This window comes from Rhinoraja longicauda, chromosome 19 (assembly GCF_053455715.1).
Source record: "Rhinoraja longicauda isolate Sanriku21f chromosome 19, sRhiLon1.1, whole genome shotgun sequence".
In the NCBI taxonomy this organism is placed as follows: Eukaryota; Metazoa; Chordata; class Chondrichthyes; order Rajiformes; family Arhynchobatidae; genus Rhinoraja; species Rhinoraja longicauda.
In genome coordinates, this window is record NC_135971.1 from 14,565,759 (window position 1) to 14,592,358 (window position 26,600).

The 26,600-nt window shown below is 43.4% G+C and overlaps 1 protein-coding gene across 1 annotated transcript in view; it reads left to right on the forward strand.

Moving 5' to 3' along the window:
* Nucleotides 1-26,600, forward strand: part of LOC144602702 (zinc-binding protein A33-like) — a 93,469-nt gene that overhangs the window by 50,817 nt on the left and 16,052 nt on the right. Inside the window, exon 3 of the mRNA XM_078415832.1 lies at nucleotides 1,821-1,830. Within this exon, the coding sequence (XP_078271958.1) occupies nucleotides 1,821-1,830 (10 nt within the window). The remainder of the gene's footprint in view (nucleotides 1-1,820; nucleotides 1,831-26,600) is intronic.

Consider the following 26,600-nt stretch of genomic DNA (forward strand, 5'->3'; position numbering starts at 1 on the left):
TAAAAATATTGAATTACCTAACTTTTCCCTTAAAAAAGATTGTAATTGATAATAGAAAAAAATACTATTCCCTGGAATTTGATATTTGTTTCTCAATTGAGAAAATGTCAAAAAATTATTTCCTTCGTAGCAATCTCCCATATGTTTAATACCCTTCTGTTCCCAGACTTGTAATATTTGATTATTCCAAGCAAACGGCAGTAATCTATTTTTTACTAATGGAGTTTTAGCTGTTAGAAAAAATCTTTTATCATTAGCTTTAACTGTTTTCAACAATATATTAATTAAATGTTTTAGCAAAGGTGACTCTTGATCCTTAACTAATAGCTTCGCTTCCCATTTATAGATAAATTCTTCTGGGCATAGTTCTTTTATTTTATCCATTTCAATTTTAACCCATGCTGTTTTTCCACCCTCTTGATAAAAGGATGAAATAAAACTCATTTGTGCTGCCAGATAGTAATTTTTAAAATTTGGTAATTGCAGTCCACCTAATTCAAATTCCCATGTTAATTTTTCCATAGACACTCTTGGCATTTTACCTTTCCAAAGAAAATTTCTCACAATTTTATTCAATTCTTGAAAAAGATTATTTGGTAAAGGTATAGGCAGTGTTTGAAATAAATACTGTAACCTCGGAAAAATATTCATCTTAATACAGTTCACTCTCCCTAGCAATGTAATTGGAAAATTCATCCATTTCTTCAAGTCCTCCTCAATTTTTTTAATTAGTGGTTTATAATTTAGTTTAAACAGATTATTTAACTTATTATCTACTTTAACCCCTAAGTACTTCATGCCTTCTTTTTGCCATTTAAACTGACTTTCTCTTTTACATTGATCATAATTACCTTCAGAAAGAGGCATTATTTCAGTTTTATCTTTATTAATTTTATATCCTGATACTTTCCCATATTCTTCCAGTCTGAAATATAATTTTCTTAAGGATTCCAATGGTCTAGTAAGACAAATTAAAACATCATCTGCAAATAAAGTAATTTTGTGATTTTCCTGATTCACTTTAAATCCTTCAATGTCTAAATCTGATCTTATTAGCTCTGCCAGAGGTTCAATGGCCAATACAAATAAAGCTGGTGACAAGGGACATCCCTGTCTACTAGATCTTTCCAAATTAAATGATTGAGAAGATTGGCCATTTGTCACCACTTTGGCTTTAGGTTGTTTATAAAGAGCTTTTACCCAGTTAATGAAACCATTTCCTAATCCGTACTTCTCTAATACTTTAAATAAAAAATCCCATTCTAACCTGTCAAACGCCTTTTCAGCATCTAAAGCAACTGCTACGCTCAATTCCTTTCTTTTCTGTGCTAAATGTAAAATACTTATAAATCTTGCTACATTATCAGATATTTTCCTTTTTTTGACAAATCCAGTTTGGTCCTCTTTAACCAGCTTCGGTAAATATTCTGCCAATCTCCTTGCCAAAAGTTTAGCAACTATTTTATAATCTGCATTCAACAACAATATTGGTCTATAAGAAGATGCATTTAAAAGGTCTTTCCCTTTTTTTTGAATTACGATTATAATTGCCAGTGAGAAGGATTCTGGTAATGTAGAAGTTTTTTCCGCTTGATGTATCACTTCCATAAATACTGGTAACAACAAATCTTTAAATTTTTTATAGAACTCAGGCGGGAAACCATCTTCCCCTGGAGATTTATTACTTGGTAAAGAATATAATACTTCCTCCACTTCTCTCAAAGTAAAGGAGGCATTTAGTCCCATCTGCTCCTCATTAGAGATTGTTGGTAATTGTATCTTGGATAAAAAATTATTTATCTTAATTTCATCCTTTTCAGATTCAGAATGGTACAGATTAGTGTAGAATTGCTTAAATACCTCATTGATTTCTCTAGGTTTATAAGTAATAATGTTTTGATCTGTTCTAATTGAATTTATTGTTCTTGATATTTGTTCTTCTTTCAGTTGCCATGCCAATACCTTGTGCGCTCTTTCTCCTAATTCATAATATCTTTGGTTAGTTCGTAATATTAGTTTTTCTGTTCTGTAAGTATGTAAAGTATTGTATTGAAATTTTTTATTTGCAAGTTGTGTTTTTTTCGTATCTGAAGAAGTTTTCTGTAAGTCTTTTTCTAATACGGTGATTTCTTTTTCTAATCTTTCAGATTCCTTCCTATAGTCTTTCTTTATCTTAGATGAGTAGCTTATAATTTGGCCTCTCAAATAAGCCTTCATTGCATCCCATACAATAAATTTATCATCAACTGAATTTAAATTTGTTTCCAAAAATAATTCAATTTGTCCTCGAATAAAATCACAAAAGTCTTGCCTTTTCAATAGTAAAGAGTTGAGTCTCCATCTATAGACTGACTGTTCTTTATCTGGCATCGTAATTTTCATTAATAATGGTGAGTGATCCGATAACAATCTAGCCTTGTAATCTATTTGTATTATTCTACCCCTTAATTGAGCTGAAATCAAAAATAGATCTATTCTAGAATATGTATCATGTCTATTGGAATAAAAGGAGTAGTCTCTTTCCCTGGGATGGCTTTTCCTCCAAACATCTATTAAATTTAAATTTTCCATTAAATTCAAGGTTGTCTTCGCTGCTCTTGTCCTTGTCGTTGTCCTTGATGATCTATCCATTACTGGATCTAAACAAAAATTGAAATCTCCCCCTATCAATATATTTTCATGTGCTTCCGCCAGATTTAAAAAGGTACCCTGAACAAACTTCTCATCATCTATATTAGGTGCATATATATTCATTAAGGTCCACAATTCTGAGAAAATTTGACAATGTACCATGACAAATCTACCTACTGGGTCACTTACAATATTTTGTATCTTAATTGGTAGCGTTTTCTTAAATAGGATAGCAACCCCTCTTGCTTTTGAGTTAAAAGAAGATGCGACCATACTTCCTACGCAATCTCTCTTTAACTTTTGATGCTCTTTTTCCGTTAGATGTGTTTCTTGCGAGAAAGCTATATACTTCCAATTTTTTCATCTGTGTTAAAATTCTCTTCCTTTTTATCGGTCCATTTAACCCATTCACATTATAGCTTAAAAAATTTAATGTGTTATCCATTCATTAATTTTTTTATTTTTTTTTCCCTTTTCCTTTTTTTTTTCCTTTTTCCTTACCTTGATACCTCTTCCGGTATTTACATTGTGCCGTATTTCAGTGTGCTCCCCTCCATAGTCCAGGTATTAAAACAGAAAACAAATAAGAACGATAGAGAAATAGACCCTCCCTCTAATGTTGTTAAGAAATAGATTAGCAACATTACCCCCCTCTATTATACGAGGTGTGGTCCACACCACACTTGTGCCCATGATTATGGTGGAGCATCCACATTCTCCAACCCCCCCGATATATCAAGTACTTCTAAAAATTAACAATCCTTAATACAGTTAATCCCCTCTATAGTATACAGATATTATTAATAATGAATCTTCTTAAGCATTTCTCGATGGCAATTCTTCCGCATACTCTTCTGCTTTGACAAAGTCTTTAAAAAAAATATTTTCTCCAGTGTTGATCATAATCTTCAAAGTAGCCGGATGCAGTAAAAAAAACTTATAGCCTTTCTTCCATAGAATATTTTTGGCCTTATTAAATTCTTTTTTTCTGCTCAACAAGGCATTACTGATGTCTGGGTAAAAGATTATTTTAGTGCCTTCATGTTCTATTGGTTTTCCCTCTCTTATATTATTCCCGACTGTTTTGAAAACCAATTCTCGATCTTGGTATCTTAAAAATGTAATCAACACCGGTCTTGGCTTTTGATTAGCCGAGGGTTTCGGTCTTAGAGCCCCATGTGCTCTTTCTATTTCCATCGGACCTTGTTTATCTATTCCCAGAGTGGTCACTATCCAATCTTGAAAAAAGTTAATTGGGTCTTCCCCCTCTACTCCCTCTGGCAAACCAACAATTTTAACATTATTTCTCCTCTATAGTTTTCCAAGGCATCCAACTTCTCCGCCGTCTTTTTGCTTTCAATTGCTGCTGCAGTAATACTGTCTTCATTTTTTTCCACTCTAGATTTTAACATTTCATTTTCCATTTGCATATTATCCACTTTATTTGTCACTGTTTGATATTTCTCCTCCATTTTTTTCAAAGTCTTACGAAATTTCTTGTTATCTCTCCTCATTAATTTGTTATCTCCTTCAATTTTCTTGAGCCTGTTAATAATTTCTTGAAGCATCGTTTTCATATTAGTCTCTGTATCTTCTTGCTTTTCTTCTTCTTCCTCATTTCCACTTCCACTGCTAGTGGAGTCTCCCGTTACCTCATCGTCACTCGAGTCCGAAACTCCAGACAAAACATCAGCAGCCTCTCGGCAAACAGTGGGCCTTTTTGGTAACTCACGGCGACTCCCTCGTATTTTGACCCGAGTCAAAGAGCGCTTGCTGGGAGTAGTAGACTCCAGCTTCATACCGGAGCCCTCCCCAGACTCACCGCCTGCCGAGGGGTCACCAAATCTAGTCCCCTGCTCCATCAGAGCTGTGGGCCTACCTTCGATTTTTTTTCTTGATTCCTTTGCTTGCTTCTGTGGCAGTTGTACTCCTCCTTTTACTTTCTTGGAAGGCATCCGTACGTTCTGTATTCTTTCTGATTTAATTTAAAGTACTTGATTCCTTTAGTTCGTCTTTTTTTTAGCAGTTTAGGGCTTTGTTTTCGGGAGTGCTGAAAAGTTATGTCTACTCAGCCAAGCATTGGACACGCCCCCCCCATCAAAGGATACACTTAGCCATAAACCGCGCTTCCATGCTGACAACAGGATGTCCTGGCAACATAATCGAGCTGGAGCTTCCACACCCCTTTTACACCCCTGCAATAAAACCCACATGGCTACATTCGTAATGTGAGCCCTTACACTCCCTGTCCCGCTGAGTTACTCTAGCATTTTGTGTCTACCTTTGATTGGTCTATCTTTAAGTAATGCTAAGATGCAAAGATTAATGTTATTTTGAACTGAAGGGAAATTGAAGATTTGATCTCCCACCAAGCTCATCTGCTGGGAAGCATCACAGAGTCAGAGAGCTTTGTAGCACAGCAACAGGCCCTTTGACTCGACTCGACCATGCCAACCACGTTGCCCAACCAAGCTAGCCGCACTTGCCTGAGTCTGGCTCATATCCTTCCAAGTCTTTCTTGTCCACGTATCTACCCAATTCTCTGTGAACTGTTGTAATTGTACCTGCCTCACCCACTTCCTCTGTCAGATCGTTCCACATCTACACTACCCACTGACTGAAAAACCTGCTCCTCAGGTCCTTTTATTGTTTCCACTCTCACCTTAAACTGATGCGCTCGAGGTTTAGACTCTCCGACCTTGGGTAAAGTATTGCGGCTAATCACCTTGTCTGTGCATCTTATACACATCAATAATGTCACTCTGACAGGCCCCCAAGAAAAAATGTCCCAGTCTGAATAGTCTCTTTCAGGCATGAGTATATGAATCTATGATGAGCGTTTGTCGGCATTGGGCCTGTACTCGCTGTTGCTTAGAGGAATGAGGGGGGATCTCATACAGAATAGTGAAAGGTTTGGATAGAATGGACGTGGAGAGGATGTTTCCATTAGTGAGCGAGTCTAGGACTAGATATTTATTTACAAAAATGCTGGAGTAACTCAGTAGGTCAGCAAGCATCTCAGGAGAGAAGGAAAGGGTGACGTTTCGGGTGGGACAAAGGAAGGATGTAGGTGGAGACAGGAAGACAGAGGGAGAACTGGGAAGGGAGAGGGGAAGAGAGGGACAGAGGAACTATCTAAAGACAATAGACAATAGGTGCAGGAGGAGGACATTCGGCCCTTCGAGCCAGCACCGCCATTCAATGTGATCATGGCTGATCATTCTCAATCAGTACCCCGTTCCTGCCTTCTCCCCATACCCCCTGACTCTGCTATCCTTAACAGCTCTATCCAGCTCTCTCTTGAATGCATTCAGAGAATTGGCCTCCACTGCCTTCTGAGGCAGAGAATTCCACAGATTCACAACTCTCTGACTGAAAAAGTTTTTCCTCATCTCAGTTCCAAATGGCTTATTCTTAAACTGTGTTCTGGACTCCCCCAACATTGGGAACATGTTTCCTGCCTCTAACGTGTCCAACCCCTTAATAATCTTATACGTTTCGATAAGATCTCCTCTCATCCTTCTAAATTCCAGTGTATACACGCCCAGTCGCTCCAGTCTTTCAACATATGAAAGTCCCGCCATTCCGGGAATTAACATAGTAAACCTACGCTGCACGCCCTCAATAGCAAGAATATCCTTCCTCAAATTTGGAGACCAAAGCTGCACACAGTATTCCAGGTGTGGTCTCACTAGGGCCCTGTACAACTGCAGAAGGACCTCTTTGCTCCTATACTCAACTCCTCTTGTTATGAAGGCCAACATTCCATTGGCTTTCTTCACTGCCTGCTGTACCTGCATGCTTCCTTTCAGTGACTGATGCACTAGGACACCCAACGTCCCCTGTTCCTAACTTGACATCATTCAGATAATACTCTGCCTTCCTATTCTTACAACCAAAGTGGATAACCTCACACTTATCCACATTAAACTGCATCTGCCATGCATCTGCCATTTCACACAACCTGTCCATGTCACCCTGCAACCTCATAGCATCTTCCTCACAGTTCACACTACCACCCAGCTTTGTATCATCTGCAAATTTGCTAATGGTATTTTTAATCCCTTCATCCAAGTCATTAATGTATATTGTAAATAGCTGCGGTCCCAGCACCGAGCCTGATGAACAGCTCCGATTTCATTTACTGTTTTTGTAGGAAAATAACTGCGGATGCTGGTACAAATCGGATGTATCACAAAATGCTGGAGTAACTCAGCGTGTCATACAGCATCTCCGAAAAGAAGGAATGGGTGATGTTTAGGGTCGAGACCCTTCTTCAGACCCTACATTTTATGATACCCTCAATTGCTGCTTAATACACTCTTCCCACATTTACATTCCCCCTTCTTTTATTTCCGCGATCGCTGGGGTTTTACGACACGGAATTTGGGGATTAAATGGGAGCCGTTCAGCGCCGACCTGTTGTCCACCTGGTTCAAGGTCATCAGGCCATAGGTGACAGGAATAGAATTAGGTCATTCGGCCCATCAAGTCTACTCCACCATCCAATCATGGCTGATCGATCTATCCCTCCAAACCCCATTCTCCTGCCCTCTCCCAATAACTCCTGACACCCGTACTAATCGACAATCTATCTATCCCTACATTAGAAATATCCACTGACGTGGCCTCCACGGCCTTCTGTGCCAAAGAATTCCACAGATTCACCATCTTCTGACTAAAGAAATTCCTCCTCATCTCCTTCGTAAAATAACCTCCACTTTCTATACAGAGTCGTCAGAGAACTTCTCTAGATAGGAATTTGCAGAGCTGTGCCTGAAACCCGCAGTGTACAGGATGAACATGAACATGAGAGGGTGGTGACGAAGGCGTTTGGCACATTTGCTTGGGTACATGAGGGTATGAAATACAGGATTTGATACAACGGTACAAGCCAATGGTAAGACCCACACCTGCAGATTCAGGGACAGTTTCTTCCCATCTGTGATCAGGCAACTGAATTATCCTACCAGAGAGCGGTGCTGAACTACTATCTACCTATTTGGTGACCCTCGGACTATCATGAATCGGAGTTTACTAGCGTTACCTTGCACTAAAAGTTCTTCCCATCTCATGTATCTATACAGTGGAAATGGGTTGATTTTCTGCAAACTGGATAGGACCCAACAAAAGCTTTTCACTGTAGCCCGGGACACGTGACAATAAACTAAACTGGACTGACTGCATTTACAGTACCTTCCCGCTCAGCTCCATCCAGGGATCCCAGCCGTTTTTCCAAATGAGACAGAGGTTCACGGTCACTTCATCTACTGCATCCTGTATTCCTGGTGACACCCGGTGCACAGTCGTGTGAAACGCGTTGAACTGAACGGATCGACAGCTCTGATTCCACTTGCCGTTTATTTCTCTCTTCCCACACTTACATTCCCCCCGGTTTTATTTCCGCGCTCACTGGGGTTTTTACGACGCGGAATTTGAGGATTAAATGGGAACCGACCTGTTGTCCACCGGGTTTCTGCCCCACAGCCCCTGATCCCCGCTCCTGACGCCGGTCCCGGGACCCGACCCTTTTACACACCCGGAGCGGAACCGGAGCAGATCCTCAGCCAGTTTCCATCCCAATAAGGCCCGAAGAAAGGATAAAGTTTCTCCGTGAATTTATTCCCAGTGAAGTTGTGGAGATGGGACTTGGTGTCCGCGTCGTAAAATGAAACTGTCCCGGACTCGTAACTGAGATAAACTCCCATCCTCCCGGGGATGGGACGGGCGGGGAGACGGGATGGAGGGGAGGTGAGTGCATCAAACCCGTCACCCCCCCCCCCCCCCCCCCCGCCCCCCGCCTGATGCTCCAGACTCCAGTCTCCGGGGTCAGTGTGGCCGGTCCCTTCCTCTCCACAGACTATGCGGCGACTCCTAGTCTCCACCACAGACTCCCCGCCACCTCCATCTCATATAGAGAACCTGCAGCTCTTGGAATTCCTTCTCCAGAACAAAGAAGGGTCCCGACAGCGAAAAGTGGTTTGTCCATTTCCCCCCACAGATGCTGCCTGGCCCGTTGAGTTCCTCCAGCACTTTTCTTTCTCAAGCTATTTCGACAGATTTCTTGTATCTATCATTTCCAATATTCACTTTGCCTTCTCTCACTTTAGGGAATTTCCGATTTCATTCCGCCCTCCGATCTCCAACTGCCCCCCCTCCCCCCCAAACCTGCCTTTACGCCGCTGTGGAAGGGGTGACGGGGCGGAGAAGCAAGAGGAGGAGGGAGTGATTCCAAGGTATCCTCCTTCTTCAGGAAACGGGGCTTCAACTCCACTCCACGTTGTTGTCCAGCCTCACTTACCCCCTCTGGCAGCTTGTTCCAGACACCCACGACCTTCTGTGTGAAAATGTTGTTCCTCTGGTTCCTGATTAAATCTTGCACCTCTCACCACAAACCTGTGTCCTCTAGTTCTCGATTCCACTGCTCCGGGTAACAGACTGTGCATTCACCCTGTCTATTCACCTCTTGGTCTTATGCACTTCAACCTACTGCGCTCCAATTAATAAATCATTCCCTGCCCAACCTCTCCCTTTCGCTCTGACCCTCAAATCCTGGCACCATCTTCGTGAATCCACTCTGCAGTTGTTTCCAGCATTTTATCCCGCCTTACACTGTCCCAAGCGCTACTCTCCGCTTCCGTCTATATTCAGGACAGTTTAATGTGTAACTGGCCCCACCCTGTGGTAGAGAGCGGGGGAACCCTCCATAGTTTCCGCGGGTGGATTTGTCTCCTTCCTTTAAAATGGTCGTAACGATGGTGACCCTCGGGTGCTCTGGCCGGCGCTCCTCTTCCCAGAGGAAGGCAGACATTGATGGTGAAACTTACCAGCGCCTTCAGTGCACCTGCACAAACTTTGGCCGTCTGAGGAGAAGACTGTTTGAAGATCAGGACACAATTCGCAAGTCCTCAATCATTTTGTCACACACCTTCTGTCTTTTCATCTCTGGCCTTTGTCCAACCGTCTGACTATCAACTACCTCTCCCCCCTCAACTGTGTCAACCTATTGCCAGCCAGGCTTTGTCCTGCCCCCTTTCTTCCTTCGTTATTCCATCTCCCACCCCCTACAATCAGTCTGAAGAAGGGTCCCGACCCGAAACATCAGCTGTCCATGTTCTCCAGATGTGCTGCTTGACCCACTGACTTACTCCAGCACTTTGTACTTTTTTTTTGTAAACCTGCATCTGCAGTTCCTTGTTTCTGCATCTTCACGTTGAACATTTGCGTCAGATTTATATTCATTCCTCTAGACGGCAGCGTGCGCAGTGGACATGCGTTTTGAACCAGGAAATTGCAGAGTAAAAAAATGGCTTCGAAAGACAGGTTCGAGAGTTGGACCGAGGAGGCAGTTTGTCCCATCTGCCTGGATTTCTTCACCGATCCGGTGTCACTGGAGTGTGGACACTACTTCTGCCGCTCCTGTATCACACAGAGTTGGGACAGGGAGGGGAGAAACTCCTGCCCGGAATGTAGAGAGGTGTTTACAGACCGCACCCTCAGGGTGAGTCGGGCCTTGGCGAGACTGGCTGAGAAAGCTCGAACACTGAGCCTGAATCGGACAGAGAAGGAAAGTAAACTTCACTGCGAGGAACATCAGGAAGAACTGAAGCTGTTTTGTGAAACTGACAAGAAGCTGATCTGTGTGGTTTGTGCAGGTGGGCGGGAACACAGAGAGCACCGCTTCATTCTGATAGATGAAGCTGTTGAAAACTACAAGGTAAAAGCAAACAGATTTTGATCGCATCATTGTTTAATTCCGTCTTTATAGTCTAACACTTTTATTCTCCGATTTTCAAAAACAATCGCAGGGTCAGGTTAAAGCTTCCATCCAGTCTCTCACAAAAGATAAATCAGGGATCCTGCAAATGGAGCAGCAACAGAAAGAGAAGATTTCTGGAGTTCTGGTGAGGCTTTTAAGTTTCGATTTCCTGATCTTGTGCAGGTTTGATCCCTGTGACGCGTGTAATAACAGGGCAGCGCAGTGACACAAGTAGTGCTGCTGTCTCCTAGTTCTGGTGAGCGGGTTCGATCCTGACCTCGGGTGCTGCATAGAAAATAGGTGCAGGAGTAGGCCGTTCGGCCCTTCGAGCCTGCACCGTCATTCAATATGATAATGGCCTACCCTTTATTCTTAAACTATAACCCCTGGTTCTGGACTCCCACAACATCGGGAACATTTTTCCTGCATGTAGCCTCTCCAATCCCTAAAGAATTTTACATGTTTCTATAAGATCCTATCAAATTCCAGTGAATACAAGCCCAGTCGACCCATTTAAAATCAGGCTGAAGAAGGGTCTCGACCCGAAACGTCACCCATTCCCTCTCTCCTTGATGCTGCCTGACCTGCTGAGTTACTCCAGCATTTTGTGATACATTCTTTCATCATATGTCAGTCCTGCCATCCCGGTAATTAACCTGATGAACCTACACTGCACTCCCTCAATAGCAAGAATGTCCTTCCTTAAATTAGGAGAACAAACAGCATACCATTTTCCAGGTGTGGCCTCAACAGGACCCTGCACAACTGCAGTAGGACCTCCTTGCTCCTAAACTCAAATCCTCTCACAATGAAGGCCAACATGCCATTAGTTTTCTTCACTGCCTGCTGTACGTGCATGCTTACTTTCATTGACTGATGTGCAAGGACACCCATATCTCATTGCACCTCCACTTTTCCTAATCTGACACCATTCAGATAATAATCTGCCTTCTTGTTCTTGCGACCAAAGTGGATAACGTCATATTTATTCACATTTTACTGCATCTGCCATGCATCTGCCCTCTCACCCAACCTGTCCAACTCACCCTGCAGCCTCACAGCATCCTCCTCGCAGCTCACACTGCCGCCCAGCTTTGTGGCATCCGCAAACTTGGAGATGTTACATTTAATTCCCTCGTCTAAATCGTTAATATATATTGTAAATAACTGCGGTCCCAGCATTGAGCCTTGCGGCACCCCACTAGGGGGTGGTGGACGGATAAGTGGGAATTAATGGGCACATGAAAAGGAATAGGCAGCAGGGAATTGTATTAGGTGGAGAGGATTGAAGGTTATAAGATTACCCTCACAACATTTCAGAAGCATTTAGACAAACTATTGAATTGCCAAAGCAAGTAACAAAATGCACAGGACAAATGTCACCGTCAACCTCTGAGGGAAACACAATCAGTGACATTACATATTGATCTTCACCTTTCATTTGACAGGAACAGTCACACAACCTTCAGTCCAAGATCGCATCCCAGTTTGCTGAACTGCACCAGATTCTCACTGATAAAGAGCAGCGCGTACAGGCAGATATCCGGGAGGAAGAGAAGAGGATTCTGAATAGAATGAAGAAAAATCTTGGAGAGATCGAAGAGAATTTAAAATCTATTCAGGAGGAACTCTCTAAGTTGCAGCAGCAGATGGATCAAAAGGACAGTGTGGTGTTTCTGAAGGTGAGGGGTTACACCACAGTCTGGCGAAGTGAAAGTGCAGTCACAAAATGGAGGGGGATATTTCAGAAATACATGCTGCATTTACCAGTAATTCAGAACTGGGTAAATGTTTCATCTGTTCCAGCTGTTGTTCCCAAACTAATTGGCCTCCAGCATAATCTATGGGATCTCAGGACTGCCTGGCCGGAATGTAGAGAGGTGTTTGTATTCTGTGGAGTTGAGAACAACGACGGGTGATCCTATATCTGATCCCAAGGGCCACGAATGGACAGAGGGCAGTAAATCTCTGGGATTCTCCAACCAAGAGACTCTGAGTTTAACCTATTAGACGTATTTATACCAGAGGAAGATACAATTACGAAAATTCGGGGAACTGAAATCAAAGGGAATGGGACAAGGCGGAGGAGTTCATTCCTGGGCTAGATTAGCCATGACCACATTGTGGGGATTAACATTGAAATCTAGAATGTGGCGCACACAGCAGATTGAACATCTATATCCGGTTCCCATCAGCAGTGGGCGGTCACCTTGGGGGAATTTGCTCTGTTTGTTTTACCCACCTTTGTTCACCATAGAATTACATCCCATTCTACATCATAGACCAGGCCATTCGCCACATCCTATCCAGTCAGGATTTCTGCTCCACTCAACATCCCTCCCATCTACTCACCACACCCGGTAACAATACCCCGAATTCCAGGTGTGCTCACATGTTTATCCCGCTCGCCCTTAAATGTATCTCTGCTGTTATCTTCATTCCCTCCAATGCTAGCGAGGTCCATGTTCTCATGACTGCATTCCTTTCGGTATTTGTTGAAGACCAGGTTACATTTCAGCTTTGATTTTTGCTCTCCCATCGATTAGAGATATTATTTCATCCTCACCCATTTAAATCCACCGATAAATTAAATCCTATCTCATCATTCCTGACATTTTCTCCAGATAAAATCCCACGACCTGCCCAGTCTTTACATTGAGCTCCATCCTCTCAGTCATGGCATCATTCTCATGAACATTCCTTGTGCTTTTCCCCATCGTTCTATGTCTCGACGGTAATGTCCGCTTTCTATCTGCATGGCAGCGGAGATAAGAGTTGGGAAATGGGAATTATCAGAGGGTTGTAGAAATGTGGAGAAATTCCCGCTGTCGGGATGAGGACGGTCCATCTCAGTCAATTGAGATTTGTGTTTTATTTTTTTCAGGGGGAAGCTGGTCGCAAGCGAAGGTAGGACATGCTCTTGATGGAAACATTGTAAGTTTTCGTGGAACCGTTCAAAACATTTCTAATGCTCAGTTGATAACCGGCTGTTAAATATTCGCAGTGTTCGTGATGAAGCCAAACCACTGTCGGTGGTAGAGGAGGCCTTGCCGATTGAAAAGTTTCATTGCCCTGTTTCATTCAACACAACATTTAAAGAAACAGCTGATGACTTCAAGCAAGGTAAAGCTTATAACTTTTCCATTGTTCTTGTTTCTGACATCTTGAAGTAAGATGTGTGCGAAAGAACTGCAGTTGCAGGTTTAAATCAAAAGTAGACACAAAATGCTGCTGTGACTCAGCGGGACAGGCAGCATCTCAGTCGAGAAGGAATGGGTGATGTTTCAGGTCTGGACCCTTCTTCAGTCTGAAGAAGAGTCTCGACCTGAAACGTCACCCATTCCTTCACTCCAGAGCTGTTCCTGTTGTAGTCCGTGGCCTATTAGAAAAAACAGACAGACAACCGAATTCGTTTAACCTCTTTATTCTACTCACCCAGTTGGGAGAGAGTCTAGAAACCGAAGCGTTTAGAAATGCTTAGGAAGACAGTGTAGTCTCTCTCCCCGAATGCTAACAATTACACACATTTTATACCCGTAATACATGTGCCAGTACATTTCCGTTGCTACCTTTACAATGTCCTATAAATCTTTATGTGCCCTTTAGGACCCCTATGTCCTCCGTGTCCTGTGTGACCTACATGTCCTCGGTATTCCCAGGACCAAAGAGCAGGCGATATGGCCAAATGTTCCCCTTAACCATCAAAGGATGGTTAACCATCAAAGCCTTAAAGCCAGTTGCCCATATCAAAGGATACACTTAGCCATAAACCGCGCTTCCATGCTGACAACAGGATGTCCTGGCAACATAATCGAGCTGGAGCTTTCACACCCCTTTTACACCCCTGCAATAAAACCCACATGGCTACATTCGTAATGTGAGCCCTTACATTCCCCTCTTTGATTATGCTATAATCACAGTCTTTTAAAGTAGCCGATTGACAAATATTTGGCATATACATGGGCCAAAGCAATAACAGATTAACAGAATCACAACAATTAACACAATGATACTGCCATAATGGAGAATCGGTCCCCACAAATATCCTAAACCAAACCAATCCCATCCTGAAGCATTAATTCGATCTTGGGCTAAATCTGCCCCTATTTTCCTAGTCAAGCCAAGTCAATTTTATTTGTATAGCACATTTAAAAACAACCCACATTGACCAAAGCGCTGTACACCAGTTCAGGTACTAAGAACAAACATACAATGGCACACAAACATAACAGCACATACATAAACAGTTCACAGCACCCCCTCAGAGGGCTCAAACGCTAAACGTTCTTTCTACAACCTCCTTCACATGCCCCGCGATATTGGTAATATTGGAGGATACATCTGGTACAAATGTACAACATTCCTGCCCTATCATAGCACAGGTACCCCCTTTCTCGGCTAGCAGGAAATCTAGGGCCATACGATTCTGGAGAGCGACAAGACGCAGGGCCATCATTTCAGTTGTTAGCTGTCCTATTTGTTCCTGAGTCTCGTACAGTCCATCAGCAGTACAATTTGCTAATTTTCTAAGTTTCTAATTTCAGTTCCCGCCCGAGCGGTTCCCCATCTCGGGAATATTATCCACCAAAAATCTCTCAAACTCCGATACAGCTCGTTTAGAGCGCCACTCTGGATGTTGTAGAGGATGATTTATAATTCGTAAATGTGGGATTACAAAAGCTAGATAACAACACCCTGTCCAGGTCTCATAAGATCCCTGATGATACTGTGGCAAAAGTCCTGGTAACCAGACATATGCCCAGCTCCCACATATTAAGTAAGTCCCATTAAGAGGTCTTGGGGGAACTGCAGTACTGATATGGGTGCATGTGCTGAATCCCACAGACAGACCAACTTCATTTGGTCTAGATCCCATTCTACAGAAACAGGTTGTATTTATTGGTGTTTCTGGAGAGTCATGAGGAGAATTAACTTGTATCCGGGGCCAATTCTCCTGTGTTTGATTAAGATAGGGTCTCAAGGACCACCCATTAAAACATTGACATCCACAGTCATCTGATTGGTTGTCATAATCCGTACACCAATTATTGGGGCCAGGGCTCTGTGAGTGATTCAAAAAGAACCGGGCAGACCTGACTTCACTCGGAGTGAAGGGGACCGGGTAAAGAGGCATCATGCTTTTTCCATGTGTTGAAACCTGGGGCGCACACCCAACAGGCAGACCGTTCCACCTGTGTAGCATATGTCTGACATAAAGAGAGGAAACTTTGGTTCGCCGGAGATCCGAGGTTCGTCCTTCTATCTGACTACCGAGGGTCAATATAATCCACAATCCCATCTTAGCCTCATGTTGTCCCGTGATTTCTGGGCGTCTCGGACCTGAGAATGCTAGACTGATAAAGATTGGGTTAATAATTTCATATATTCAATTAAACGCTCATCCAGGTCGTACAGTTCATGGAGGTTGATGCACCCCTTTTCCTCTGCCCCCCAAGGGGTTCGGAGTGGTTTCCCGTATAATACCTCAGCAGGGGTTAAACCTGTAGTAGAGTGTGGGGTTATACGCATAGAGAATAATGCCATCGGCAGGACTTGGACCCAATTTAATTTAGTCTCCTCTTGGAGTTTGACCAATTTATTTTTTAGTGTGCCATTTGCACGTTCCACTAGACCTGCAGCCTGTGGATGGTGTACGCGGTGGAACTGCTGGCGGATATTCAACTGTTTGCACATTTCCTCATTAACTTTAGCTGTGAAATGGGGTCCATTGTCCGAGCTTAATGTACATGGTAATCCAAACCGTGGTACTATTTCCCTTAATAAAACTGCTGCCGTGGTGGTAGCTGTATTATTAGTCGTTGGCACCGCTTCAATCCATCGGCTAAACACATCAACAATAACTAAACAATAGTTATAACTATGTACACGTGGCAATAGACAATAGGTGCAGAGTAGGCCATTCAGCCCTTCGAGCCATTCAATGCGATCATGGCTGATCACTCTCAATCAGTACCCCGTTCCTGCCTTCTCCCCATACCCCCTGACTCCGCTATCCTTAAGAGCTCTATCCAGCTCTCTCTTGAAAGCATCCAACGAACTGGCCTCCACTGCCTTCTGAGGCAGAGAATTCCACACCTTCACCACTCTCTGACTGAAAAAGTTCTTCCTCATCTCCATTCTAAATGGCCTACCCCTTATTCTTAAACTGTGGCCCCTTGTTCTGGACTCCCCCAACATTGGGAACATGTTTCCTGCCTCTAATGTGTCCAATCCCCCCTCATCCTTCTAAATTCCAGAGTATACAAGCCTAATTGCTCCAGCCTTTCAACATACGACAGTCCCGCCATTCCGGGAATTAACCTAGTGAACCTACGCTGCACGCCCTCAATAGCAACAATATCCTTCCTCAAATTTGGAGACCAAAACTGCACACAGTACTCCAGGTGCGGTCTCACCAGGGCCCGGTACAACTGTAGAAGGACCTCTTTGCTCCTATACTCAACTCCTCTTGTTATGAAGGCCAACATTCCATTGGCTTTCTTCACTGCCTGCTGTACCTGCATGCTTCCTTTCAGTGACTGATGCACTAGGACACCCAGATCTCGTTGAACATCCCCTCTTCCTAACTTGACACCATTCAGATAATAATCTGCCTTTCTATTCTTACTTCCAAAGTGAATAACCTCACACTTATCTACATTAAACTGCATCTGCCATGTATCCGCCCACTCACACAACCTGTCCAAGTCACCCTGCAGCCTTATTGCATCTTCCTCACAATTCACACTACCCCCCAGCTTAGTATCATCTGTAAATTTGCCAATGGTACTTTTAATCCCTTCATCTAAGTCATTAATGTATATCGTAAATAGCTGGGGTCCCAGCACCGAACCTTGCGGTACCCCACTGGTCACTGCCTGCCATTCCGAAAGGGACCCATTTATCCCCACTCTTTGCTTTCTGTCTGTCAACCAATTTTCTATCCATGTCAGTACCCTACCCCCAATACCATGTGCTCTAATTTTGTCCACTAATCTCCTATGTGGGACCTTGTCGAAGGCTTTCTGAAAGTCGAGGTACACCACATCCACTGACTCTCCCCTGTCAATTTTCCTAGTTACATCCTCAAAAAATTCCAGTAGATTTGTCAAGCATGATTTCCCCTTCGTAGATCCATGCTGACTCGGAATGATCCTGTTACTGCTATCCAAATGCTCAGCAATTTCGTCTTTTATAATTGACTCCAGCATCTTCCCCACCACTGATGTCAGACTAACTGGTCTATAATTACCCGTTTTCTCTCTCCCTCCTTTCTTAAAAGGTGGGATAACATTTGCTATCCTCCAATCCACAGGAACTGATCCTGAATCTATAGAACATTGAAAAATGATCTCCAATGCTTCCACTATTTCTAGAGCCACCTCCTTAAGTACCCTGGGATGCAGACCATCAGGCCCTGGGGATTTATCAGCCTTCAGTCCCATCATTCTACCCAAAACCATTTCCTGCCTAATGTGGATTTCCTTCAGTTCCTCCATCACCCTAGGTTCTCCGGCCCCTAGAACATTTGGGAGATTGTGTGTATCTTCCTCAGTGAAGACAGATCCAAAGTAACGGTTTAACTCGTCTGCCATTTCTTTGTTCCCCATAATAAATTCCCCTGCTTCTGTCTTCATGGGACCCACATTTGCCTTGACTATTTTTTTCCTCTTCACGTACCTAAAAAAACTTTTGCTATCCTCCTTTATATTATTGGCTAGTTTACCCTCGTACCTCATCTTTTCTCCCCGTATTGCCTTTTTAGTTAACTTTTGTTCCTCTTTAAAAGAGTCCCAATCCTCTGTCTTCCCACTCTTCTTTGCTATGTTATAATTCCTCTCCTTAATTTTTATGCTGTCCTTGACTTCCCTTGTCAGCCACAGGTGTCTCTTACTCCCCTTAGAGTCTTTCCGCCTCTTTGGGATAAATTGATTCTGCAACCTCTGCATTATTCCCAGGAATACCTCCCATTGCTGTTCTACCATCTTCCCTGCTAGGGTCCCCTTCCAGTCAATTTTGGCCAGCTCCTGCCTCATGCCTCTGTAATCCCCTTTGCTATACTGTAATACTGACACTTCTGATTTTCCCTTCTACCTTTCCATTTGCAGAGTAAAACTTATCATGTTGTGATCACTGCCTCCTAATGGCTCTTTTACCTCTAGTCCCCTTATCAGATCAGGATCATGACACAACACTAAATCCAGAATTGCCTTCTCCCTGGTAGGCTCCAGTACAAGCTGTTCTAAGAATCCATCTCGAAGGCACTCTACAAACGCTCTGTCCTGATTCAATAAAATCAATTTGTAAACCCCAATGTATTTTGGGGTGATACCATGTAGCATTTATTACATCCAACATTCCCCTCTTACCAGCATAGGTAAGAGAGTGCACATAATGCAACAAAATAGGTAAAAGCGCGTTAGGGACACAAACTTTGCCAGAGGCAGTAACCCAAAGCGAGTCAGATTCGCGAGGGGAACACCCATCCTGGCTCCACTGGTGTCTCTCAGCCTCGGGGGCGTCCCCCTGAAGCTGGCAGAGGTCCGAAACACTGGGCATAGCGGTAGTTTCAGAAAACTGCTGTTGTTCACCTGAAGAAACTAAAATGGTAGGGGTCAGGGCCTCTGTGCGTGCCAATGTGTCAGCCAATGCATTCCCGAAAGAAATGGGATCCTTGACAGATGTATGCGAATTACATTTAATGACAGCCAAGTTTTCGGGAGTGTTAAACCTGCTAGTAGATTTCGGACAAACAGGGCATTTTTAATAGGAGTGCCTGCTGCAGTCAAAAAGCCCTTGTGCTGCCACAGGGTACCAAAATCATGTGCAACCCCAAAAGCATATCGTGAGTTGGTGTAAATATTAGCACGTTGGTCAACGCAAAGGTGGCAGGCCCGCGTGAGGGCAAATAATTCAGCCTGCTGGGCCGCATGAGGTGTACTGAAAAAGGCGAGGGTAGGCAGTATCCTCAATCTCTAGCGACGATTGTGCGGATTCTTGTTCGTGGCGCAACTTAACCCTTTCACCAACGGTTGTCTGGGACCTATCCATATTCCCTGATGCTGCCTCATAATTGGGGGGGTAGTCCCGAATATCCTGGCGGGAGGGTAGAACCGGGACTGGCACCACCGCAACCGGTGGCTCGGCCTGTGGGGCTGTGGGGATCGGACACATCCAGGGTTCTTCGTCACCCTCGGACACCTGATTATCTAATAAAGCCGCTATAGACTCCAGTGGTTCGGACTCTGACTTTTGTTGTTGTTTGGCGGGATATATCCCTTTGGTACCGGTTTTAAATTCATCTCGAGCTCGGGTAGCACAGTCAAGTCTTAGATCAGCGGAGTTAGGGGGTATGGGGAGAAGGCAGGAACGGGGTACTGATTGAGAGTGATCAGCCATGATCGCATTGAATGGCGGTGCTGGCTCGAAGGGCTGAATGGCCTACTCCAGCACCTATCGTCTATTGTTTATTGTCTGTCATACACCTTACATTCCGCTTGCAAAATGTCCCATGTTTTCGGTATTCCCAACCTATCACACACTGATATCCCTCTACTACTTGCATTTTCCCTCCAACTTCGCTCCCTCGACTCCTGATGGCGCTTCTGCACCCCCTCTCTCCATTCTTTAATCCTCTTTGAGAGTCTCTACATTCCATTTACCTCCCACTGGCCAGGCCTCGTTTCCCAATCTTTTCATTAACGAAGCAAATAAATAAATAACACACGTGTTGTACCGGGGCACCGCCATCACTCTTATCCAAAGACTGTCCCATATGTCTGATTGCCAATTATCCGAGATTATGCTACCAATAAATACTACCAATAAATATTACCAAACGATCAATTTCATCCAGACCAAGACAATGAGTGACCGCCCCTTACCTTCCAAATCCGGAACCTTATCCTTCTCCTTGTCCTTATCCTTGTCCGTCTTCCTTATCGTTTCGTCTGTGAATCTCAGTTGCACACGAGATCAACCCCAAACGAGGGACTTCAGTGTCTGAAAGACGTCAACGTCCGGGGTCTCGAACAACGGTCGAGAAGTGCACTCTGTCCCCTTCGGACGTGTTTCAGTCACCGCTGCCTCTTAGTCGTTCGTGGTTGACGGTGCCAAAGAGATCCTGCCGACTACGCCAAATGTTGTAGTCCGTGGCCTATTAGAAAAAACAGGCAGACAACCGAATTCGTTTAACCTCTTTATTCTACTCACCCAGGTGGGAGAGAGTCTAGAAACCGAAGCGTTTAGAAACGCTTAGGAAGCCAGTGTAGTCTCTCTCTCCGAATGCTAACAATTACACACATTTTATACCCGTAATACATGTGCCAGTACATTTCCGTTGCTACATTATATGGCAAGTTTTACAATGTCCTATAAATCTTTATGTGCCCTTTAGGACCCCCATGTCCTCCATGTCCTGTGTGACCTACATGTCCTCGGTATTCCCAGGACCAAAGAGCAGTCTATATGGCCAAATGTTCCCCTTAACCATCAAAGGATGGTTAACCATCAAAGCCTTAAAGCCAGTTGCCCATATCAAAGGATACACTTAGCCATAAACCGCGCTTCCATGCTGACAACAGGATGTCCTGGCAACATAATCGAGCTGGAGCTTTCACACCCCTTTTACACCCCTGCAATAAAACCCACATGGCTACATTCGTAATGTGAGCCCTTACACTCCCGGTCCCGCTGAGTTACTCTAGCATTTTGTGTCTACCTTTGATTGGTCTATCTTTAAGTAATGCTAAGATGCAAAGATTAATGTTATTTTGAACTGAAGGGAAACTGAAGATTTGATCTCCCACCAAGCTCATCTGCTGGGAAGCATCACCGAGTCAGAGAGCTTTGCAGCACTGCAACAGGCCCTTTGACTCGACTCGACCATGCCAACCATGTTGCCCAACCAAGCTAGCCCCACTTGCCTGAGTCTGGCTCATATCCTTCCAAGTCTTTCTTATCCACGTATCTACCCAATTCTCTGTGAACTGTTGTAATTGTTCCTGCCTCGACCACTTCCTCTGTCAGATCATTCCACATCTACACTACCCACTGACTGAAAAACCTGCTCCTCAGGTCCTTTTTATTGTTTCCACTCTCACCTTAAACTGATGCGCTCGAGGTTTAGACTCTCCGACCTTGGGTAAAGTATTGCGGCTAATCACCTTGTCTGTGCATCTTATACACATCTATAATGTCACTCTGACAGGCTCCCAAGAAAAAATGTCCCAGTCTGAATAGTCTCTTTCAGGAATCAGTATATGAATCTATGATGAGCGTTTGTCGGCATTGGGCCTGTTGCTTAGAGGAATGAGGGGGGGTCTCATTGAAAAATATAGAATAGTGAAAGGTTTGGATAGAATGGAAGTGGAGAGGATGTTTCCATTAGTGAGTGAGTCTAGGACTAGACATTTATTTACAAAAATGCTGGAGTAACTCAGCAGGTCAGGCAGCATCTCAGGAGAGAAGGAAAGGGTGACGTTTCGGGTGGGACAAAGGAAGGATGTAGGTAGAGACAGGAAGACAGGGAGAACTGGGAAGGGGGAGGGGAAGAGAGGGACAGAGGAACTATCTAAAGACAATAGACAAGAGGTGCAGGAGGAGGCCATTCGGCCCTTTGAGCCAGCACCGCCATTCAATGTGATCATGGCTGATCATTCTCAATCAGTACCCCGTTCCTGCCTTCTCCCCATACCCCCTGACTCCGCTATCCTTAAGAGCTCTATCCAGCTCTCTCTTGAATGCATTCAGAGTATTGGCCTCCACTGCCTTCTGAGGCAGAGAATTCCACAGATTCACAACTCTCTGACTGAAAAAGTTTTTCCTCATCTCAGTTCTAAATGGCTTATTCTTAAACTGTGTTCTGGACTCCCCCAACATTGGGAACATGTTTCCTGCCTCTAACGTGTCCAACCCCTTAATAATCTTATACGTTTCGATAAGATCTCCTCTCATCCTTCTAAATTCCAGTGTATACAAGCCTATTCGCGAATAGGCTTGTATACACTGGAATTTAGAAGGATGAGAGGAGATCTTATCGAAACATATACCTGCATGCTTACTTTCAGTGACTGATGCACTAGGACACCCAGATCTCGTTGTACGTCCCCTGTTCCTAACTTGACACCATTCAGATAATACTCTGCCTTCCTATTCTTACAACGAAAGTGGATAACCTCACACTTATCCACATTAAACTGCATCTGCCATGCATCCGCCCACTCACACAACCTGTCCAAGTCACCCTGCAACCTCATAGCATCTTCCTCACAGTTCACACTACTACCCAGCTTTGTATCATCTGCAAATTTGCTAATGGTACTTTTATTCCCTTCATCCAAGTCATTAATGTATATTGTAAATAGCTGCGGTCCCAGCACCGAGCCTTGCGGTACTCCACTAGTTACTGCCTGCCATTCTGAAAGGGACGCATTTATACCCACTCTTTACTTTCTGTCTGTCAACCAATTTTCTATCCATGTCAGTACCCTACCTCTAATACCATGTGCTCTAATTTTGTCCACTAATCTCCTATGTGGAACCTTGTCAAAGGCTTTCTGAAAGTCAAGGTACACCACATCCACCGGCTCTCCCCTGTCAATTTTCCTGGTTACATCCTCAAAGAATTCCAGAAGATTAGTCAAGCATGATTTCCCCTTTGTAAATCCATGCTGACTCGGAACAATCCTGTTACTACTATCCAAATGCTCCGCAATTTCGTATTTTATAATTGACTCCAGCATCTTCCCCACCACTGATGTCAGACTAACTGGTCTATAATTTCCCGTTTTCTCTCTCCCTCCTTTCTTAAAAAGTGGGACAACATTAGCTACCCTCCAATCCACAGGAACTGATCCTGAATCTATAGAACATTGGAAAATGATCACCAATGCGTCCACAATTTCTAGCGCCACCTCCTTAAGTACTCTGGGATGCAGACCATCAGGCCCTGGGGATTTATCAGCCTTCAGTCCCATCAGTCTACCCAACACCATTTCCTGCTTAATGTGGATTTCCTTCAGTTCCTCCGTCACCCTAGGATCTCTTCCCACTAGAACATCTGAGAGATTGCTTGTACCCTCCTTGGTGAAGACAGATCCATAGTACCGGTTCAACTCGTCTGCCATTTCCTTGTTTCCCATAATAAATTCTCCCTCTCTGTCTTCAAGGGACCCACATTTGCCTTGACTATTTTTTTCCTCTTTACATACCTAAAAAAGCTTTTACTATCCTCCTTTATATTATTAGCTAGTTTACCCTCGTACCTCATCTTTTCTCCACGTATTGCCTTCTTTTTTTTTTTTTAATCTGTTTATTAGTTTTTACAATTATTTCAACAATGAACAAACAATATGCGTAAAGATACACCCCACCCCCCGCCCCATCCCAGACGCAGAGATAAACATTGACATTAGTAAAACAAATACAAAGTTTTTTAAAAAAATAAAAAAAATAAAAAAAATTGATTACAGACAAGGGAGGAAGAGTGTAGGCAGACATATAAGCAGTCAACACTTTGGTTTATCCCCATTCTCTAAAACAATCATTAAAGTTTTTGCATAATTTAGAAAAGGTAACCATGTTTCTTTAAAGCTTTCCTGTGAACCTTTAAGAGAGAATCTAATCTTCTCTAGCTTTAAGTGATATAACACATCCTTGATCCATCTATTATGAGTGGGTGGCAATACATGCTTCCAATTAAGAAGTATAAGACGTCTAGCCAAAAGAGAAGTAAAAGACATAATTACTTTTAGATATCGGGGGGTATTAGTTCCGGAAGGGACACCAAAAAGAGCTGTAAGAGGATCGGGTAGAATATCTATACCGGATATATCCCTAAAGGATTTAAAAATCCCCGTCCAAAATTTAGACAGGCAGGGGCACGTCCAAAACATGTGAATCAAGTCGGCAGGTGTTTGTCGACAACGGTTACATGCGTCACTCGTGCCGGGAAATATTCTTGCTAGTCTGGCGTTAGTGTAATGCGTGCGATGCAAAATGTTACATTGTATAAGACTATGTCTAGCACAAATTGAGGAAGTGTGAACAAGTCCCAGCACAGTTCCCATGTCCGATCCGTCATGCCAAACCCCAAATCCTGTTCCCAAGCTACCTTAAGATTATGGAGAGATTCAGGCATAATGGAGTCTATTTCAGTGTGTATAATTGAAATCAGCCTCTGCGCATTGGGATTCAAAAGAAGAATAGAATCAATTCTATTCAGTGGGCTGACTTGGAAATTCTGGAAATTGCCTTTGTAAGAAGTGCCTGACCTGAAAATAGCGAAATAGATGTGATCGGGGCAAGTTGAACCGTTCAGACAGCTCTGGAAATGACAAGAAGGTCCCATCACCATACAGATCATTAACAGTTCTGATACCCTTTTCAAACCAGGTTTGAAAAGTAAAATCAGTACATGATGGTTTAAACAAATAATTGCGATGTATTGGAGAATACAGGGATGGCCTTGTAAGACCAAAGTGTCTCCTGAATTGCATCCAGATCTTTAAAGTGTGCGTAATGGTGGGCATAGAACAGGCAATAGAGGTAAGCGGTAAACCTGAACAAACTAAAGAGCAAAGAGAGTACTGGCACGAGGACAGCTCCATTTGTGCCCAAAGAGGAGTGTTTTCCAGATTAGACCAGTAGAGAAGCTTCTGAATATTACATGCCCAATAATACTTAAGGAAATTTGGAAGGCCCATTGACTTGGACCGCTGGAGATACTCTTTCCTGATGCGCCGTGGTTTGTTTCCCCATAAAAAGGAAGCTATGGTCTGGTCCAATTTTACAAAAAAGCTTCCCCTAATAAATATTGGTATATGTTGAAAAAGGTATAAAAATTTTGGTAAAGTAACCATTTTAATTAGGTTAATGCGACCGGCCAGTGATAAGGGCAGAGTAGACCAACGGTTAAAATCTTGTTTACAACGTTCTTGTAAGGGGAGAAAATTTGCATTAAAAATATGGGAGAAGGATTTAGTGATGACAATGCCAAGGTATTTAAACCCACTATCCATGCGCTTAAAAGGGAAAAGTGAATGAGGCATTCTTGTGGCTGCGGGGTTTATCGGAAAAAGCTCACTTTTCTGAATGTTCAGTTTGTACCCGGAGAATCTACCAAACTGCTCAAGGATAGATATAATAACTGAAACGGAAGAGTTGGGGTTAGATATAAATAAAAGTAGATCATCCGCGTACAAAGACACTTTGTGGGTGACCCCCCCTCTGACAATGCCTTCGAACCTAACCTCGCTACGGAGCCAGATAGCCAGAGGTTCTATGGCGATTGCGAATAACAACGGTGATAGAGGACAACCTTGTTTAGTACCTCGTTTGAAGGGAAAGAAAGGTGAGCGTAAGTCATTAGTGATAACGGAAGTTACAGGGGCTGAATATAAAAGTTTAATCCATGAAATAAAATCTTCATTAATCCCCATTTTCTGAAGAACAAAAAAAAGATAGGTCCACTCTACCCTGTCGAAGGCCTTCTCAGCGTCCAACGAGAGGACAATTTCAGGGAGTTCAGAAATTGGAGCATGAACTATGTCCAACAGGCGCCTTGTATTAAAAAAGGAGTGCCTCCCCTGGATAAAGCCTGTTTGGTCCGTTGATATTAAATCTGGGACCACGTGTCGAAGACGGTTATAAAGGACTTTGGCCAAGATCTTTTGGTCCACATTGAGAAGAGAAATTGGTCTTCTGCTACTACACAGAAGCGGGTCCTTATCTTTCTTAAGCAACAAGAAAATAGAGGCTTGAGACAATGTTTCTGGCAACTGGCCTTTCTGGAACGACTCATTGTACATAATTTGTAGTTCGGGGCCTAGAAGATGAAAAAATGTCTTGTAAAACTCCACTGTATATCCGTCAGGCCCTGGGGATTTACCATTTTGCATGGCTTTAATGGCTTCTTGGATTTCAAGAAGTGAAATCGGTCTTCCGAGGTTGCTGGAAACCATTTCATCAAGTACAGGATAGCGTATACTGTTAAGAGGGTGATCCTGGTCCCAGATATCTGGGGGGCTTTCAGACGAGTAAAGATCGGAATAATAGTTTGCAAAGGCTTTGTTTATATCTCTTGTATCAGACAGAATGGCACCAGTGGGTGATTTAATTTTAAAAAATCAGCCTGGAGGCAGCAACTGAACGAGCTTGATAGGCTAGAAATTTACTTGCTTTGTCCCCCATCTCAAAAACACGTTTGCCT